General features: G+C 34.2%; 1 protein-coding gene across 3 annotated transcripts in view; it reads left to right on the top strand.

The window, feature by feature from the left end:
• Window positions 1–19189, top strand: part of LOC106672103 (katanin p60 ATPase-containing subunit A1) — a 25951-nt gene extending 6762 nt beyond the window's left edge. The window contains exons 1-9 of one of the 3 annotated variants that reach the window (XM_014403251.1): window positions 10575–10783; window positions 14861–15021; window positions 15112–15319; window positions 17434–17833; window positions 17889–18068; window positions 18198–18340; window positions 18397–18503; window positions 18575–18701; window positions 18762–19189. In XM_014403251.1, coding sequence (XP_014258737.1) covers window positions 10725–10783; window positions 14861–15021; window positions 15112–15319; window positions 17434–17833; window positions 17889–18068; window positions 18198–18340; window positions 18397–18503; window positions 18575–18701; window positions 18762–18960 — 1584 coding nt within the window. In that variant the 5' untranslated portion in view covers window positions 10575–10724 and the 3' untranslated portion in view covers window positions 18961–19189. Of the gene's footprint in view, window positions 1–10574; window positions 10784–14860; window positions 15022–15111; window positions 15320–17433; window positions 17834–17888; window positions 18069–18197; window positions 18341–18396; window positions 18504–18574; window positions 18702–18761 lie in introns of those variants that run through there. The other 2 variants (XM_014403250.2, XM_014403249.2) reach the window with 2 other exon arrangements.
• The last annotated feature ends 1093 nt before the right edge of the window (window positions 19190–20282 follow it).

The raw sequence follows: 20282 nt of genomic DNA, 5'->3' as shown, positions 1-20282 counted from the left end.
AATCTCTATCTATCATCCCTTTGCCTCTCTCTATATATATCTGTCCCACTATAATTATATATTTCTATTTATCCATATATTTTTGCTCCTCTCACTCTCTCCCTCCCTCCCTCTCTCTCTCTCTCTCTCTCTCTCTCTCTCTCTCTCTCTCTCCCTTTCTTTCTTTTCCCATTCACTTTCTCTCTATCTAGCTAGCACTTTATCTAAATTTATCTCCCATATACTTACATATTACTATACTTATTTCAATACTTTTTAGACGTCTTTCTCTCTCTCTCTCTCTCTCTCTCTCTCTCTCTCTCTCTCTCTACCTTCTTACCTTTCTACTTTCTTAGCTGTGTTACTCTATTTCTATTTATTTAAATGTCTCGCTATTTTTATACATTTCCATTTATCCATACGTTTTCGCTCCTCTCACTTTCTCTTTCTCTTTTCATTCACTTACTCTCTATCTGTCTAACTGTTTACATCTCTCTCTCTCTCTCTCTCTCTCTCTCTCTCTCTCTCTCTCTCTCTCTCTCTTGTTCGATTTTACAATTTTTTTCTATCTCTCTATTTCTCTATTCTAATTATCTTCGTCTATAATTTTTCCTAACTATTATTGCATTGTCTGTCGACCTCTTTTATTTATCTATCATTTCTCTTTCCCTCACTCTCTCATCTTTTTCTCACAAATGACTCTCTTTTTCATTATTCCTCTCCCTCTCTCTCTCTCTCTCTCTCTCTCTCTCTCTTCTTTTTCACAAATTACTCCATTTTTCACTCTGTTTCTCTGTTATTTTTCTCACAAATGTCTTTCTTTTTCATTCTCTCGCTCTCTCTCTCCCATCTTTTTTTCACAAATACTCTCTTTTTCACTCTCTCTCTTTCTCTCTCTCTCTCTTCCTCGTTTTTACTATTTTTTTATCTCTATATTTCTCTATTCTATTTCTCTTCGTCTATACTTTTTCCTAACTATTATTGCACTATCTGTCGACCTCAAAGTACTTTTATTTATCTATCATTTCTCTTTCTCTTTCACAGACCCTTTCTTATCTTTTTCTCACAAATCACCCTCTTTTTCATTACCCCCTCTCTCTCTTGGGGATGGTGATTAGAAATAATTAAAGTTTAATGAATTAGAAGTAGAGTAAAGTTAGTAACCATTGTATTTCACATTAGATGTAAGAATCGTCCTTGAGATAAAATCGTGATTGATAAATCATTATCTTATTTTTCTCACAATGATTTCTTCTTTCATTCCCCCTCCCTCCTCTCTCATTACTCTTTTCTCTCAAATGACTTCCTTTTTCCATTCTCCCTCTCCCTCTCACTTTTCTTTACACAAATGACTCTCTTTTTCATTGTCCTCTCACACACACACACACACTCTCCCTCTCTCTTTCTCGCCATCTTTCTTTATTTCTATTTATCTATATATGTATATCTAGCTGCCCAGCCCATCTCTATTTTTATATATTTATCTGCCTCTTAAATAAACTCCAAACCTTGCAGTGTCTGTCTTTTTATGTTTCTAGCTTTCTTGGTCTTTTCTCCGTTTTGTTTGTAGTCCTGCCTGTTTCAATGTCGCTTTTTATATCTGTCTGCGTATTTATTTCACACCCTTGCTGCTTCCCTACTTTTGAATTATTTCCCTGCTTATTCTTTTACTTCTTATTGTTCTTCATGTTATTTCCCAATTCAGCGGTCTTTCTATATTTTCTTCTTTCATTTGTTTCTCTCTTTATCTCCACATATTTACCTCTCTCTTCTCTCTCTCTATCGGAATTTGCGAGATTTTAAATAAAACTATATTCATTCATTCTTTCATTTTATAAAGTCATATCCCTCTCTGTAACTTACAGACAGATCTATTCATTTACTAAGTTTAATTTTCATTTCTATCTTCAATCAACGACGAGGTCAAAAACCTTAAAATTCACTGACACAGTTTTGAAGAATTTAATTTCATACTGCCAAAACGGTCTTTGCGTCGGGAAAGTTTCCGTGCGTTTAATCAGCGGTCGGGCTGCCACGCTCTCAGATTTAATCGCACCTTCTCCACGCCGGTAACAAGAAAAGGCCCATAATAATAAATAATAACAACAAACGTACTACAACACCGTGTCTTTTAATTGGACGTCATTACTCGATTGAGACGAGCCGAATCGTTCGACCGAGTCCGCGCGATGGGTTTGTTATTCCCGTCACCATTTTGGAAAAATTATTTGCATTAATTAAGCTGTTTTTTTTTTTTTTAATAGGGGAGTTGTAATGAAATTCAGATGAATTGGACGAGAATGAACTAATTCGGTCTGGTTTTGGCGCATCACTGATCAATATGTCATTTTTTTCTCAGTTGTTAATATTGTCCATGATTTTTTCCAGCCCATTTTGCGAATATTATCTAAAGTACTCGTGGCAGTCACTATTGAATAATGAATAATAATGTAATAATAAAAATGTAAAAAAAATAGATGGATAAATAGAGAGAGGAATAAATAATTCTAGATAAAAACGAATGGGAATAATAAAAGGAATGACAGGGGCGGAAACGAGGAAAAAAATTAAACTAATAAACCAATAGAAATGGGAGGAAAAGAAAAGAAAGGAATAAAAAGATAGGCAGATAAATACGACATATAAGGGGAAGAAGAAACAAAAGAATAAGTAAATTTACAAATAAATATAGAGGGAGAGCAAGTGGAGAAAAAGAAAGGAGGGGGAAGAAAATGTTTAGATGGATAGGTAATATATACAGAGCGAAAGAGGAGAGAGAGAAATAAAGACAGAAAGAGAGAGACTGAAAGTAAGAGAGAGAAAGACAAAAAGAAGAGATAGATAGATTGAGAAAGAGAGAGAGAGAGAGAGAGAGAGAGAGAGAGAGAGCGAGAGAGAGGTGAGAAAAAACAAGAAAGCGAGAGAAAGATGAGGAGAAAAAGAGAGTGAAAGAAAGAGATAGAAAGAAGGATAAAGAAAAAAGAAAAAAGAGAGTGAAAGAAGGAGAAAGAGAAAAAAGAATAAAAGAGAGAAAGCGTGAATGTGAGAGAGAAAAGGAGAGAAAGAAAGAAAGAAAGCAAAAAGTGAAAGTGAGACAAAAAGAGAAAGAGAAAGAGAGTTACAGGGGGTGAAATAAAAAGAGAGTGATCGAATGAGGGGGAGAGAGAGAGAGAGAGAGAGAGAGAGAGAGAGAGAGAGAGAGAGAGAGAGGGAGGGAAATAAAACGAGAGTGTGATCGAATGAGGGAGAGAGGGTGAAAAATGTGCCATGATGGGCCATCATTGATCAATACGTCGTTTTTTTTCTCATTTGTTAATATTGTCCATGACTTTTTCCAGCCCATTTTGCGAATATTATCTAAAGTACTCGTGGCAGTCACTATTGAATAATGAATAAGACTAATTCAGGTAAAAGGTCGGTCTTATGTTGACAACTTGCCTTTGTAGAAGTACATCAATTCGTTTTCGAATACTTTTTTTACGACTTTTATGACGAGATATTTCGCGATAACGGTCACGGCCGTTCACATTTAAAAAAAGGGTTAATTAATAGATGAGAGCAGGGCCACGCTCCGTCTGTCGCTCGTCGCACTTTCCATCTAGGAAAGGAGCTTTCTGACGTTTTGAAAATTTACCGAAAAACACTGAGGTGAAATTGAACGCCGCTCTGCTATTTTCCAACACACTTAAGAGGGAAAGATCACGTCCCGGGGTTAAATCACACCGGGCGGACGATTTTTTATTCGATCGGGTAAATTTTTCACCCATTTTCATACTTGAACCGATTCAGTATACGGCGAGCATTGCGAAAATAAATATTAGGAGTGAAAAAGACTTAAATAAGAAAACGTCTAAACGAAAACTAACGTGGAAAATTGCGCAACATTAAAATTGCAATGTATAGAAATAGGAGAAATGTATAGAGATAGGAAGTTAGGAACGAAAGTGTGAAATAGACAGATATTAGCATGAGGATTACAATGAGCTATATGAAGTAGATAGATGGATAAATAAATAAAGATATAGTTAGAAAAAATATTTATATAGTGAGAAGAAAGAAACGAGATAAAAAGAAAAAAAGTATATATGGTATTTAGAAGAAAACAAAAAAATAATGGAAAATAAAGATCAAAGGACAAAGATTGGTTGAGTAGTAGGAAAGAGGCAGACAGAAATTAAGAATAAAACCAGTAAGGGTGAAATATATTAAGATAGCGAGACGGATAGAATAGAAATTCACAAACCAAAAAAGGCAGAAATTAAGAATGAAATAAATAGGGTATACAAGTATGAAAACATGCATGACACACACACACACACACAAACTTGAAAACGAGAATATAAAGGTAAATATAGATTAGATGGAGACTGTGGGACACAAATGAAAATAAAACTGAGTAAATGAATAGATTAATAGATAAAAAAGTTCTCAAAAAATGGAAAATAAAGTAAAATATAAATCGTAAGGTGAATGAAAGGGAGATACAAATGACTGTTTTATTTAAAAATCTCGCAAATTCGGAGAGAGGGAGTGAGCGTGGGAGAGAGAGAGAGAGAGAGAGAGAGAGAGAGCGAAAAAAGGAACACTAAGATAGCGAGAGTGATAAATAATAGAAATAGAGATACACATATAAATAGATAGATAGATGGACATATAGTCAGAAAATATATAGAGAGAGAAGAAAGAAAGGAGATATAGAGAAAAAAGTTTATATTGTATTTAGCAGTAAACAAAAAATTAATGGAAAGGCATAGAGAAATTAAGAATAAAATGAATTGGGTATAAGGATAAGTAGGAAAACATGCAAAACACACATACACAAATTTGAAAACGAGAATATAAAGGTAAATATAGATTAGATAGGTGGAGAGTGTGAGACACAAATGAAAATAAAACTGAGTAGATGAATAGATAAATAGATAAAAAAGTTCTCAAAAAATGGAAAATAAAGTAAAATATAAATCGATAACGGGAAGAAAGGGAGAGACTAATGACTGTTTTGTTTACAAATCTCGCAAATTTGGAGAGAGAGGGAGAGAGGATGAAGATAGAGCGAAAAGGGGTTGAAATATACTAAGATAGCGAGAGTGATAACTAATAGAAATAGAGACACATATAAACAGATATATAGACAAATAGTCAGAAAATATATAGAGTGAGAACAAAAAAAGGAGATATAGAGATAAAAGTATATATTGTAAAAAAGTATTTATTTGAAGAAAATGAAAAAATAATGGAAAATAAAGATAAAAGAAGTGAGATTGGTTGAGTAGTAGGAAAGAGATGAAGAGAAATTAAGAATGAAATAAGTAGGGTATATGGATAAGTAGGGAAACATGCAAAACGCACAAACGCACACAAACCTGAAAACAAGAAAATAACGGTAAATATGCATTAGATAGATGGAGAATGTGAAACAGATATGAAAAATGAAAGAAGTAGATGAATAGATAAATAGATAATAAAAGTTCTCACAAAATGGAAAATAAAGTAAAATATAAATCGATAAGGTGAATGAAAGGGAGATACAAATGATTGTTTTATTTAAAAATCTCGAAAATTCGGAGATAGGGAGTGAGCGTGGGGGAGAGAGAGAGAGAGAGAGAAGGTTGAAATACACTAAGATAGCTAGAGTGACAAATAATAGAAATAGAGATACCCATATAAATAGATAGATAGACAGTTATATAAAGAGATAGTCAGAAAAGATATATATATAGAGAGAGAGAGAGAAAAGAAAGAAGAAAAAAATAATGGAAAATAATGATAAAAGGAGAGAGATTGGTTGAACAGTAGGAAAGAGGCAGACAGAAATCAAAAATAAAATAAAGGGTATAAGTAGGGAAACATGAAAAAAACACACACATACAAACTTGAAAACAAGAAAATAAAGGTAAATAAATTAGATAGATGGAGAGTGTGAGATAGAAATGAAAAATAAAAGAAGTAGATGAATAGATTAGTAGATAAAAAAGTTCTAACAAAATGAAAAATAAAGTAAAATTGTAAATCGATGATGAAAAAAAAGTGTTGTAGTGTTTATGTTTTATTATTATTGTAAGTAGCATTAGTATATTTATACTGACTGTTGTTAGTTTTATTTTTATTACATTTTATTACATTTGGCCTTCCAAATTAAGTATTTTAAAAGGATAAATTAAAGCTTTGAACGGCAATAGAATAGATTAATTTATGAGCGAATATAAGGAATCAGAGCTTTATAGCACTCAGAAGGGTTATAGCTAACCTAAGATAGGAGTTTTATACGTTAGGGCGAGAAATGGCCTAAGTCGTTAAAACGCCCTTAAAAATTAATAATAATCCATTATGTTTAGTGATCTAAATGACCAACTTACTTCTTTAAATTAATTATTCTTTTTATGTAAGGTCTTGGTTCTTTTATTGTCTGTTTTCTTATTTCTCTTGTTCACCTCTATTCTTCTCTTGTTCTCTCTCGCTCTCTCTCATTCTTACTTTACCTCTACAGCATATTGAGCCGAAGGTTGTGGGTTCGAATCCCCTAGCTTTTTCATCTCAACCAAGGCCTTACAAAAAAAGAATAATTAACTAATATATACAGAAAGTTTAAATGATTTGAAGGTTTTTGGTTTCTTCAGTAAACCAAATTAGTAGAAGAACACTAATTTATGCAAGTAATGCTACTTTGAAAATGGGCTTTTAAAATTTTATGGAGTCAGAATTTGGTAGAACGTCCCTAAGCGATAATTCGAAAGGCCGGAGTCGATCCAACTTCGTAACATGAATTGTTGAAGAGCCGCCCACGTGGGGCCGTTTGTCACGCTAGATTCACGGCTAAAAAGTCGACTCGGACGAAATTTTCAACGAGCCGAGTGGAAATTGACAATCATCGGTTTTTGGAACTAAAATACACGAAGAAGAAACAAAAATAGGTCATTTCTTTTCTCGGCTGTTTCAACCAATTTACAAATCCAGCGAGCACCGGTTGATTTTGAAAAAAAAATTGCTCAAAGTGATACAGAACCCGATCCATTGTATTCGCTTTCATCCGCAGGTTGTCAAACTGTCGGAAGGCAGATAGCTGGTCCTTTTACGTCCAGCGGCCGGGAATCGATCGGTTCACGAAGATCGTTACGCCCCTCAACCCCACCGTGGTCGAAATCTTCCGCCCCGTGTCCATTCAGGCTTGTATTTTTAAATTTGGATTTTTATAAAGCTTCCGCCGTATCGATCGCTTGTAGGCCTAGGGGAAATGCAGCTTGCATAGGATATTGCCTCACGTGGTCAGTTTATCGACCCTGAGGGTTCAACAACCCATCAGGCGATTTTCTTAGCCCCCTTGCTGACCCTAATATCACCGCGTGTCACATTTCTTTCCCGCTAAAGAAATGTTTTTTAAAAACGAACATATAAATAAATGAGTCATGTTAGTGCTTTTGCGATAAATCAATATATTTTCAGTATGAAAATCTTTTAAACTTATGGCCTAAACCGAAAATCAAATCTGGCAAAGAAGACGTTGACAGTTCGCTTAACCTGCAGAAACAAATTCGACACCATATTTACAAAAATGAATCGAGGGAGGTAACTTTTGCATTGTTTACATGTCTGAAGTGTATGTACGGTGGGTACAGACAAAATAAGAAATATTTCTAGTCATACCTGAATTTTGGTCGTTATTCCTCTGCCTTCTTCGCCGGGTTTGTCTGTCAGATAGGCATTTCGCATCTTCAGTTTTGTGTATGTCTGAGCCTTTCCCTGCTTATAACCCTGACGAAGCGACAGATGCAAGAAGTATATTTATTTAAGGTGAGAAAGTTGCATTTAAATAGGAAAAGAGAAAAAGTGAAAGGGAAAGAGCGAAGAATTTAATAGCGGATAGATTAATTAATTATAAATATAAGTGATGGACAATGAGGTAAAAAGAAAAATAAAGTCAAAAAAATACAGCGAAGATGAAGAATATGTAAAGAAATCGGTAAAAGGTGGAAGACAAGGAACTAACAGGTTCAGTGATAGATAGGAAAGGATTAGAATATAAAAATGAATAAATAGATATTGCGAGAAAAGAATATAAATCAACAGGAAGAAAGAGTATTGCAAGAAGATATAAGGAACTCATACATTAATAGTTAAAGATAGAGAGAGTAAAAAAACGAACAGATAGAGAATGAGACGAAGAGACAGAATAATAAATGTACACGGTTAAACACAGATACACGGATAAAGAAAGCTGCAAAAGAGCTCAAATGTACGTGAGTAAAATCGTATAAAAACAAAAAAAAATTATTAATTAAGCCGGCGAAGAAATAATAAAAAAATAATAGATGGATAAATAGGAAGAAGAAGACAGATAAAAAAGCAATAGGAATAATAAAAGAAATGACAGGGGAGAGGATGAGGAAAAAATTAAATTAATAAACCTATAGAGATGTTGGAAAAGACAGGAAAGGAATAAAAAGATAGGTAGATAAATAAAATGTAAATCGATAAGGTGAATGAAAGGGAGATACAAATGATTGTTTTATTTAAAAATCTCGAAAATTCGGAGAGAGGGAGAGAGAGAGAGTGAGAGGGAGAGAAATAAAAAAAGTGTTCAAAAGAGGGAGAGGGGCTGAAAAATGTGCGGATAATTAAATAGATATATAAATAAAAGGATGATAGATTTATAGGTTGATAGTTAGAGAGAGAGAGAGAGTGAGTGAGTGAATGAGTGAGTGAGTGTGTTTGTGTGAGTGAGAGAGAGATTGAAACGGGTAGGGAGAGAGGGAGGGAGAGAGAGAGAGAGAGAGAGAGAGAGAGGGAGAGAAATAAAAAAAGAGTGTTCAAAAGAGGGAGAGAGGCTGAAAAATGTGCGGATAATTAGATAGATATATAAATAAAAGGATGATAGATTTATAGGTTGATAGTTAGAGAGAGAGAGTGAGTGAGTGAGTGCGCGCGTGCGCGCGTGTGTGTATGTGTGAGGTGTTTGGCCCTTTGTTAATCACTAGTTTTACTTCCAAGATGTAAAAAAAAAAAGAGCGTGTTCTGAATCTGAATTTGACAGGGGTGAGATGGAGAGATGGAAACGTAAAAATCGGTCTTGGTAAGATTCCACGGCCAGCCATGCAGCACAACTTCAGCGATAAATCAAATTAAATGAGCCCAATTGACGTAATGACCATTGCTCATTACTTATACACACGAAGAGTGGCCGGGCAGAGCATTTTAAACATTTTTTCCTTTTTCTTTTTCCTTGAGGGTCATCCTTGCGGCGGCTGGAATTGGGCCGTGACGATGCTCGGCAATTGACTGGGATAGCCTTTTCCTGGCCTAGTTGACCTCGCTTTTGGCCCACTTCCGCCAATCGTCCTTCACACGAAAGAAAAAAATAGCCAGGCGAATCTTCTACTACAATGGTCGAGAAGTGCTTCATTTTCTAAGGTCGAATATGTAAATAGAGCGATTTTAAATTATTTTATGGATGACCTAAATCTCAGAGATAACTGACACAGATTTCAAATATTGTCTAGACAATTGATCGTTGTGTATTTGTATGAATAGTTCTCAAAGTTGACTTTTCATTGCTTAACTTGATCTCAACTTATTACATTCACTAGTTTCGTGGTCCGCTTGACCAAGTAATATCTCATTTGTCGCCGAGAATCAAATAGATTACACGACATTTGAAAAATGGCAAAAAGGAGGGAAAATTCAAATGGTGGGGATGAGTTGGGAGGTTAGTGTCACGATAGCTCAAGTGGTAGAGCAGCGGCGTAGCTAGCCGAAGATCGTGGGTTCGAATCCCGCTCGTGCCATTGACTTTTTTATCTCAACTTAAAACCTTAATTAATTGTAACATATCATTAATTATATTATATAAGTGACCAAGCGACATAGCAAATGAAGTCAAAATTATAACTTTTATTATTAGTTAGTTTTAGTTTGTTGGTTTTTATTAAAACAAACTTTTCCATGAGGCTTTTTTTTGTAATTTCCTGCTTTATTTGTACATTAAATTTTTTGAACTTTTCAGTCATTTATACCCATCATCATTTTTACACTATGACAAAGAATAGTATTTTACTACATTTTATTGTAAAGCTTACATTACTTTTTGTAATATTAATGTTTAAATTTGTGATTATATATACAGGGTGTATCAACTTCTATAGTACACCCATTTAATTCGGAAACGATTAGTAAAAACTTTAGCAAAAAATTGTCTTATACAAACCCCAAATTAATTTTGGCTAGAAATCGCATGGTGGTATAAAAACTTAGAAGTAAGAGACATACCCAAGGCAGACGACCATCTTACAAAAAAATTTAAATTAGATAGTTGATAAAAAAAAATCTCAGTTCCTAGGGCTCATTGGCAAGAACTAAGAATTATAAGATTTTTCGACCTAGCATAAAAATAAGTTCCGACATGATCATTGATACAATGTCTTTCGGCTCAACTTGTTAAGTACGAACATGACTTCTTTAGCACGAAAGTAAAATTGAAAAAAATAAATAAAAACAGTGAACGAGTTGAGGAAGGAAAGGGGCGAAAGTCTGCTAAACACGCACGACCGGACAGTCATGCGGGCGTAGTAGGTCATTTTTGGAAAAGACCGCGTCCTCTTCTATCGATCCCATTTCCATAACAACGCGCCAGTCATCTGGAACTTTACCTCGGCCAAATCCAAAAGTCCCGTTCATCTCATTAGAAACCCTTGTGTCCGTCGCAGTATCGAGAAATTCGTAATTTTTCTTTTAGGCTTATTTTAGCGGATGAAATGGCGTTTTTCGGCTTCGGAGACCCCTTCGCCGCGTTCTTCAACGACCCCTTTTTCAGGTGAGCCACAGGCTGCAAAGCCACTGACCTACTCGTAAATAAACACGGCGTGATCATTAGTAACCTTATGACCTTCTTTAACACCCCCTCTTCCGTTAAGACGGCCACATTCTACAAATTACAGTAGAAACAATGGGTTTTAGCACGAACCCCGAATGAAAAACTTGTCCGATGCCAACTTCGAGTAGGACGAACTTTAATAAGAAAACGCCAAACATCACTTTTCACTGCATATGATTTACAATTTATAAAAAGTCTAAATCAAGGTCACATTGACAAACTGGCAATAAACAATTTACAGAAAAAAAGATTGAAAAGTTTCTCCTAAAAGCTCATATTTTGCATACTGACATTCTCCAGGATTAAAGCGAAAAACATCAAGCTTCTACCGAAAACAAACAACAACTAAAACTCAACAAATAAATAATATTAGAGGAGAGAAGTTGACTTACTACCAAAGACATATCCACTATCTAGAACATAACAACCACAAAATTTGTAGTTTGGTCTTTTCCAATCATTTTGGTCTGATAGACCAAAATCTGATATACCTGCTTCCGCATATTGCCATCTTCAGTGGTGGGTTTCAACAAAATCATGCATTTATATTATTACAAACACTAGTACCAACAAAAACTTAACTAGTTGGAAATGGCTATTTTACTCCTCCAAATATCGCCTCACTATCTAGCAAGACACCTTACAATCAGTGAATTGACTATAATTGAGACAAACATTTATCCACATTCTAAAACAAAACATTGGATTTGAATTACTACACTGAGCCAACAAAGACAACAGCTATTACAATGGCTACTAATTCAAATTTTCTGTCTTCTACATTCAATAAAAATCACTACTTCAGAACTTATTACTACTAATTGTAAGACTAACATGTACTAATTGTATATACTAGGTCAATTAGTTTTATTGATTTGTTACATAGTCAAATCAATAAAATGAAAACATAACATGAGAACTGGCTATTACTGCAAAGACACTGCATACAACAAAAATGCATAACTATGAATTAACTACAATTCATTTTTATTACAACCACTACAAAATTTACTTTCGCTACAAAGACACTTCAACCATCTAAGACAACCTTCACAGGATTGTCTATTTACTACATAGATAGCCCTTGAAAGCTTGTATTGGCTATTACTACAAAAGCACAGATACCAACAAAAGGCAATCAAAAATGAATTGTCTATTACTACAAAGACACTGCAACTAACAGACTTAATACCTACTAAACTGACTACACAGCTTTTAGTACAAAAATAACACCACCTACAAAACAACAAAAAGAAAGCTTGAATTTACTATTACTACAAAACACAGATACCAACAAAAGCCAGCCAAAAATGAATTATCTATTACTACAAAGACACTTCAACTAACTTTGAAGTGTCATTTTTATTATTTTCAAAGTTTATCGCATTTCAATCTTCTAATTTGAAAATCCTGTAAATAATTGTAACCTCTGAAATTGATATTGTAAATTATCCTTTTCTTATAATTATATAATTATGTATATTCTTGGAAGAGTAATGCACTCCGAACTCTGGCTGACGGTCTTGATACCATGCCATAATAATAGTGTGTTTTTTGTATTTTTAACTCTAAATTTCTTTCATTTTAAATAAAGTATATCTATCAATCAAATCAATCAATCACTTCAACTATCAAAGACTTAATACCTACAGAATTGACTACACAGGTTTTAATTTAAAAATAACATTACCTACAAAACAACAAAAAGAAAGCTTGAATTGACTATTACTACAAAAACACAGATACCAACAAAAGCCAGTCAAAAATGAATTGTCTATTACTACAAAGACACTGCAACTAACAAAGACTTAATACCTACTAAATTGACTACACAGCTTTTAGTACAAAAATAACTTCACCTACAAAACAACAAAAAGAAAGCTTGAATTGACTATTACTACAAACACACAGATACCAACAAAAGCCAGTCAAAAATGAATTTCTATTACTACAAAGACACTGCAACTAACAAAGAATTAATACATACTAAATTGACTACACAGCTTTTAGTACAAAAATAACTTCACCTACAACAAAAAGCCAGTCAAAAATGAATTGTCTATTACTACAAAGACAATCAACTATCTTAGATGTAATCACCAAAAATTGATTTTTGCTACAAAGACACTTCACCCATAAGACATAACCTCCACAGGAATCTCAATAGATAGCCCAACCAAAATTACATATGAACTGTATATTTCTAGAAAGACACTGACTTCTACAAGGGCATAACTACGCCTGAAGGACTATAATTCACTTTTACAACAAAGACACTTCAACCACCTAAGACATAACAACTACAGAATTGACTCTTTCTATAAACACTTCAGCTACCTAAGACATATCAATCACAAGATTAACTATTACTACATAGACAGTACTGTCATACTTACATGACAACTGTCTACTATTACAAAAATCCTGCCTCCAACAAAGGAAATGAGGTAATTATGTCAATTCACTTTTCGTTAAGAGGATAACTTCTCCTACAATTCCCTTTTACTACAAAGACAACCAACCATCTTTGACATAACCGCTATGGAATTGGCTTTTACTACAAAGACACTTCAGTCATCTAAGACATAAGACACAAAATTGATTTGTTCTATAAAGACACTTAAACCATGTAAGGATTATCAACAACAGAATTGAATTTTATTACAAAAACATCTAATAACCACTTAATTAGCTCATCTAAAAAGACACTTCATTAACGGATTAATTGTTAGTACAGACAAGTTATGAATAAAGTCCATAAATCATTTTTAAAACTCATTTATATGTTTATGCAATTATGATTCTTAATAAAGTCTTAAAAACAAAACTATAATAAAAAATCTTGATGTTAACAATGAAACCAGACGTTTTGTTTTAATAACACCCTAATTACAATTTCTTATTATGTCCATATGATTATTGCTAAATACGGTAGCAAAAACGTACTTTTTTATATAGAAAAATCTGATCAAACTATCGTTTAAACTTTTGGTAGAAAAACAAAAACAAAGGTAGATGTGTCTGTAGTAAAAGTCAATGGAGTTGTAATTACGGCATAACCTTGCATAATCAAACAAATCACTATAGAATTGTCTGTTACTACAAAAATACAATGTCACTAACAGCTACAAACTACATGAGAATTGGCTATGGATATAAGGACGAGGAGATAACTACTGATATGACTTTTTTAGAATGCCTATTCAGATTTCTATGAAAAGTTAGTACAAGTCAATGGTATTTTGTTTTAGTCAATCAATTTATTTGTGTACTGACATTCAGGAGTAGTTCTATTTTATTTTAAAGGTAGAGTGTCTTGTAGTAATTGCCAGTTTCAGTCTAGTTATGTTTTTGCTGAATTAAATTGTACAATATTCTAAATCTATTGTTAGAAAAATAATATTTTTCTCTAGTTTAAAAAGTTTTATTAATATTTAAATAAAGACATAATTGTTTGTATAAAAAATAGTAATAATAACAAAGCAAATTAGTTAATAGTCAGTTAAATTTCTGCCATGTCGATCAAACTTCTTTATTAAGCACAGGCGCTTGGCATGTGTACTTAATTTATCTAAATAATCTCATGTAAAAGCATAAAAACTGTTAGCTTGTGTATGCCAAATATAAATAAATCATTACGGTCTGTTTAAAAAACGCAAACCAATCACTCATGTACAATTTCTATTACAGTTATTTCTGAAGTTTTTATGCGTTAAACCAATTAAGTATTATTAAGGTGAAGAACGCCTATTCACAGACATGACAGCATTGTGTCGTAGACAAAAATTGACAAGGCTGTTTTGATGAAGTTACTGCCACTGCGCTGTTAATTATATTGGCAAAGCGATGGGGATAATTTGTTAGTTCCAACAAAGAAACATGCCAATAACGCTTGCAAAAAAAAACTTTCATTAAAGATAAAGAAACAGCAATATTTTCATTAACTCGTCATTAAATTTAAGAATTTAATTAAACCAATAATAAATCGATTAAGGAATGTTTTTTATCCTATTTTAGGACGAGCACTCCTGCAAGGGATGGGTTCCAGCAGGTGGCTCAAATGATGGATTCGATAATGTTGGACAGTTTCTCTCCGATAGCTTTCACCAAAGTCACCGCAAGGCCGAGCAGGGCCAGAAGGACAAGGCAGACCTCACCCCCTCAGTCTAGAAACCAAGGTATTCTGTTAAATTTATCTACCGTTAATCTCTTTTCTATCTCTCTCTTTTTTTCCTTTTCAATTTGCATGTTCATTTGTTCAAATAAAGAAAATGGAAGAGGTGTAAGAATGATATTTAAAAATGACAATTACAAGAAAGGTGTGAAAAACAGATTCAATAATTTTAAAGAGGTCCAGACAAAGGAGGAGCCGGCGAGGACTGGTCACACTTCGCCTAATTCAAAAGTGACCAACAAATGGGTGGCCTCCCTCAGGAAAAGGGACCCAGAACTACTACCAGCTATTAATAAACCAAGGTATTTATTTTTAAATAAAACACTTGAAAATTATTTCTTTAACAAACTCCTTTCGGAAAATGATTTATATTTTTCTAAATTTCTAATTTTTTACATTCAAATTGATTAAACACTATATTTCCTTTTACCAACGTTTTACACTCTTTATGTACCATTGAAAATTTATTTTAAATCAATGGTATTTCTTTTTATGTCTTTTTTATCTTCTCTTTTATTTAAAATCTGATGTCTTTGATTTAAGTCTATATTGTCTTTGCTATAAAATTATATCCTGCTTGTTTGGTTGTTATACTTACCTCTTCTAAGTCTCCTCACTTTATTTACGTTAAAAATTTTCGACATAAAACCAATTTCTGTAAAACTTGTAATTTTACCATATCTGATTTTTTCTTTTGTGTTTTGGTTTTTTTAAATTTGTTTTGGATTTATACGGGCTCAAATCCACACACGTACATACATACAAAAATGTGCCGAGTTGAGCTTATTCACTTCTCGTAGTCCAATGGCAATTCCAGCTTTTGCTATTTATATTAAATTACCAGCAGACTTGAGAATCATCCACCCTGGGAATTAGCAGTCCAGGGGCAGACCTCAATTTTATCCATCCACAGACTGTGGTTGGGCTCCAGGGGGGGGGTGCTGTCACAGCTAGTTCAATTCAGCACGCAACACATGCAGTTCCAAACCCACTCGTACTCAAGTTCATTTTTAAATTCACTCCTATTCATTCAATTAGGGTGGGTGGAAGTGCTTGATATTCTTCCATCACCCTTCACACATATTATATAATTAATTAAATTAAGGGTCGATGTGGTACTCGATATTTCACCATCGGCCCTTTCACATCGCACATTCACACTATTAAGTATATTCACACTAATAAATACATTAACTTTCAACACAAGCTAGGTATATACAATTATTTAATAGAACAACCCTGTTTCCTCCAAGAACTGAAACCGGGGACCCAGCTACTCAATGCCAAGCTCAATTCTCAAATTGCATGCTCTCTGTATGGAGCCAAGGGGGGCCCATGGTAGCCAAGTGGTTAAGGCGTCAGACTCTCGGCTAGTAGATCCCGCGGTCGTGGGTTCGATCCCTACTACCTCTGGACTTTTTCTGACGCCTAAGGGGACCGATGGCTGCAATGGAAAGAAATTGACACAGCACTCATCAATGGAAGGAGCGGGATCAGATCTCAGCGACCCTGAATTTGGTCCCAACCCCCTTCAAAAATGAGTTTCTTCGATGGAAGAACACCGGTACACCAGGGGCTCAAATTCACACTTGTGTTGCGAGCCCCGAAAAATGTAGCTAAGCTGTACAGCTGCAGTGCTCAGGAGGGAACTCCTCAGTTCCCGGCATCGATTGTAAAAAAAAAAAAAAAAAAAAAAAAAAAAAAAAAAAAAAAAAAAAAAAAGGAGCCAAGGAATCCCTTCAATTAGGTAGGACATGTCGAGCAATCTTTCTTTACATGTCGGACACATACACGGGCTTTAGCCCAAAAGTAAGTGTCCGTATGTCAACCTCGAATGTCCTATTCTTAACCGGGTGAGGATGACCCTTCTTTTATGAGTCAGACCCTCCGAGGGCCACTCGTCAACAGTGCTCTTGATACTTGAGAGCTTCTCTGTTTACCCAGACCATTGACGCTGGCACCTTCTTTTAATCATGGTGTTTATTGCATTCTTAGCATCAGAGGGCTGGATTGAGGTGGTTGTCTAGAGGTTGGGACGTCCCAGTCTTAGCTTAAAAAAAGAAAAAACAGTTCATTTATCGTTTAAAGTAATTTCATCATCACTAGAACATATTGATTATTACTACACAGACACCACCAACAACAAAGACAACTACCTGCAAATTGACTATTGCGAGAAAGTCACAACTAAGAACAAAAACTTTCTTTTTATAAATTTACTATTACTACAAAGACAACCACCAACAAAAAATTATCTACTTATGAATTTATTGTTACAATTCATTACTTCAGAGACAAATTATTTTAAATTATTGACCATTTGAAAGGTCTTGTTCTCTTTGTTTACCTGATTTTCATTTTCTAACAATAATTTCAATTATTTTGTAAACTTTTCTTATTTTCTTCTGTTGAAAAGAATCAGTTCGCATCATACAAGCGTACCAAAGACAAAATCAGAGAGCACGCCATCGATAATGGGAGTGTCCGGCATGCCTTACAGAAAGGACAGAAGGTCGTCACGATCCCTGTCAAAAAAGTCATCGCCCAATGTGAGTGGAGGCGAATGTGAAGAGCCAAAAGAGGTGAAAAAAGAAGGCTCGATGGGCGAGGTGTCTGAATCGAGCGAATCCGACACGAAAGACGACAGGGTGTTCCAACCCTTGGGCTACGAGCCACACCTGGTCGAAACAATCGAGAAAGACATACTTCAGAAGAATCCCAACGTTATCTGGTCACAAGTGGCTGGCCTGGTCGAAGCCAAGAGCGTCCTGCAGGAAGCGATGGTCCTTCCGCTTCTCCTTCCTGAATACTTCAAAGTAACTTTTGGTATATTAAGTTCTTTATTATTTTTTTATGTGGTTTGGTTTTTAGGGTATAAGGAGGCCATGGAAGGGCGTCCTGATGGTTGGGCCGCCAGGCACGGGAAAGACAATGCTCGCAAAAGCAGTCGCTACTGAATGTGGGACGACATTTTTCAACGTATCTTCTTCAACGCTCACTTCTAAGTACAGGGGTGAATCCGAAAAACTCGTCAGACTTCTTTTCGAAATGGTAATCCTATTTTAACAAAAACTTCAATTCACGTATAAAATAATAAAATAAAAGAACAGAAAGGGTATAATTATTAGTCTGTTGCAAAAAAACAATAAGTCTTTAAAAGTTTAATTTTTTGGCTTTCAGGCTAGGTTCTATGCGCCAAGCACAATTTTCATTGATGAAATTGACTCGCTCTGTTCGCAAAGAGGGACAGATTCAGAGCACGAAGCGTCCAGGCGTTTTAAGGCAGAACTTCTTATTCAAATGGACGGAATCAACTCCACAATGTAAATGTTTTATGGTTCATTAATTTTGCAGATTGTTTGAAAATTATGATCTTTAGGGATGATAAGATAATAATGGTTCTGGCCGCGACGAATCATCCTTGGGACATTGACGAGGCCTTCAGGAGAAGGTTTGAAAAAAGGATATTCATACCACTTCCAGAGCGTAAGATGGACTTAAAAAATAGCTTTTCATTTTATAATTTTTTTTAAAACCATAAATCATTCATTTTTTAGAAGACACTAGAGTGGCTCTTCTCGAGCTGTGTCTGAAGAATTTGGAATTTGAGCCAGCGGTGAAATTTGAAAATATATCTCAACAACTGGATGGTTACACATGCTCTGACATTATAAATGTTTGCAGGTGAGTATAATTTTTTTTTTTTTTAAACAAACGCCTTGGTGTTTTTCTTTTGTCCTCCAGAGACGCCGCTATGATGAGCATGAGGCGAAAAATCATGGGCAGGTCGCCGGAGGAGATCAAGAAGCTAAAGAAGAGCGAGGTCGACCTGCCGGTGACCGTCGCCGACTTCAAAGAGGCGATAGCCAAGTGCAGAAAATCCGTGAGCACCAAGGATGTCGAGAGGTACAAATCATGGATCGAGGAGTTCGGCTCCTGCTGATATTAGTTTTCGCCGGCTCGCTCTCAGTACAAATCCGCCCGGTGAGTCGGTCGGTGTTGTAAAAACGCTGGTTGAAATTTGATCGTGACCTTTCCATGGCCTTCTGCTGATGAATGCCATTTCGAGAGTTGACGCTTTTCTTTTTTTTTTTAAACCCTCATTTCCTTTCCGATCATTTAGCGGAAATCAAATTTGAGAAAGATAAATTATTAATAATTATTGACTTGTTTTCATTTGTTTAATTGAGACTGATTGATTTTTTTTTTTTTTTTTTAATCAATGCACATTCCTTTTTAACTACAAATCTAGAAATCGCTTAACAAAATAATAAAATTTTGTTTTGTAATCATCACAATTTGCTTTGAAATATCTCAGGGTTCTTTGATAATGAGCAAAATATATGTGGAAATAGTTTTGTAGTTAATAAATGAAAATATATTTTGTAAAAAAAACCCTAATGGTTTAGAATGTTGTATATTAAAAAATTCCAGTTATTCATTATTAATATTGTTATCTAATTATAATTAATTATTATATATGATCAATAAAATTATTTGCTTATTTAAGCTGCACTATTGATAATCCAGTTTAAAAATAGTGTTCATGCTGTAATTTTTTGAAATATAAAAATTGTCCGGTTTATTCCAAGTAATATTAACTAAAAACTACATAGTTTTTCCTATTGTTAGTATTTAAAAAAACCTAAAATATTACATAAGATTTTCCAAATTTTTAAATACTACATAAAATGAGATAATATCAGCATCAAGAAAAAATTATAATACCTCTGTGATCAAATATGCTTTAGTGTGATTAGAGAATTTGTTTAATAATATATTCTTGTCGGGTTTTAAAAATCAAAAAGAAAATTGTCATCTTTAAATATTGCCATCCTTATAAAATACCTCTTTAACGTAGATTAAGACATTAAAAGAGGTAGACATTAAAAAAAATGTAATCTAGTAAAAATTGAGAATTTTGTAAATAAAGTAGTTTATAAATATAAATATATTACTGTATATAAAAGAGAAAGGAAATACTATTCATAGACTGTATATGTAATTGCAGTTTTAGGACAAGATTTGTTATATTTGTGTAATTTCGTTGGTCTGTCTGTGAGCTGTTGAATATTTGTAAGCAGTTTTATCAGCCCTGATCATCCTGACTATTAGAAAAAAACAACTACAACTCAAATGACTATTTCTATATAGAGTAAAAATAAAATAAAAATAATGACCCAAGAATTGGCTATTGCTACAAAGACACAGCTACCAAAAGACTTTACCGTTAATGAATTAACTACGTAAAATTATTAATACAAC

The sequence above is a fragment of the Cimex lectularius genome, unplaced genomic scaffold, assembly GCF_000648675.2.
Source record: "Cimex lectularius strain Harlan isolate CLEC.00 unplaced genomic scaffold, Clec_2.1 scaffold93, whole genome shotgun sequence".
NCBI lineage: Eukaryota > Metazoa > Arthropoda > Insecta > Hemiptera > Cimicidae > Cimex > Cimex lectularius.
Note: the sequence above shows the minus strand (reverse complement) of the source record. Positions and strands in the feature narration are given on the sequence as shown.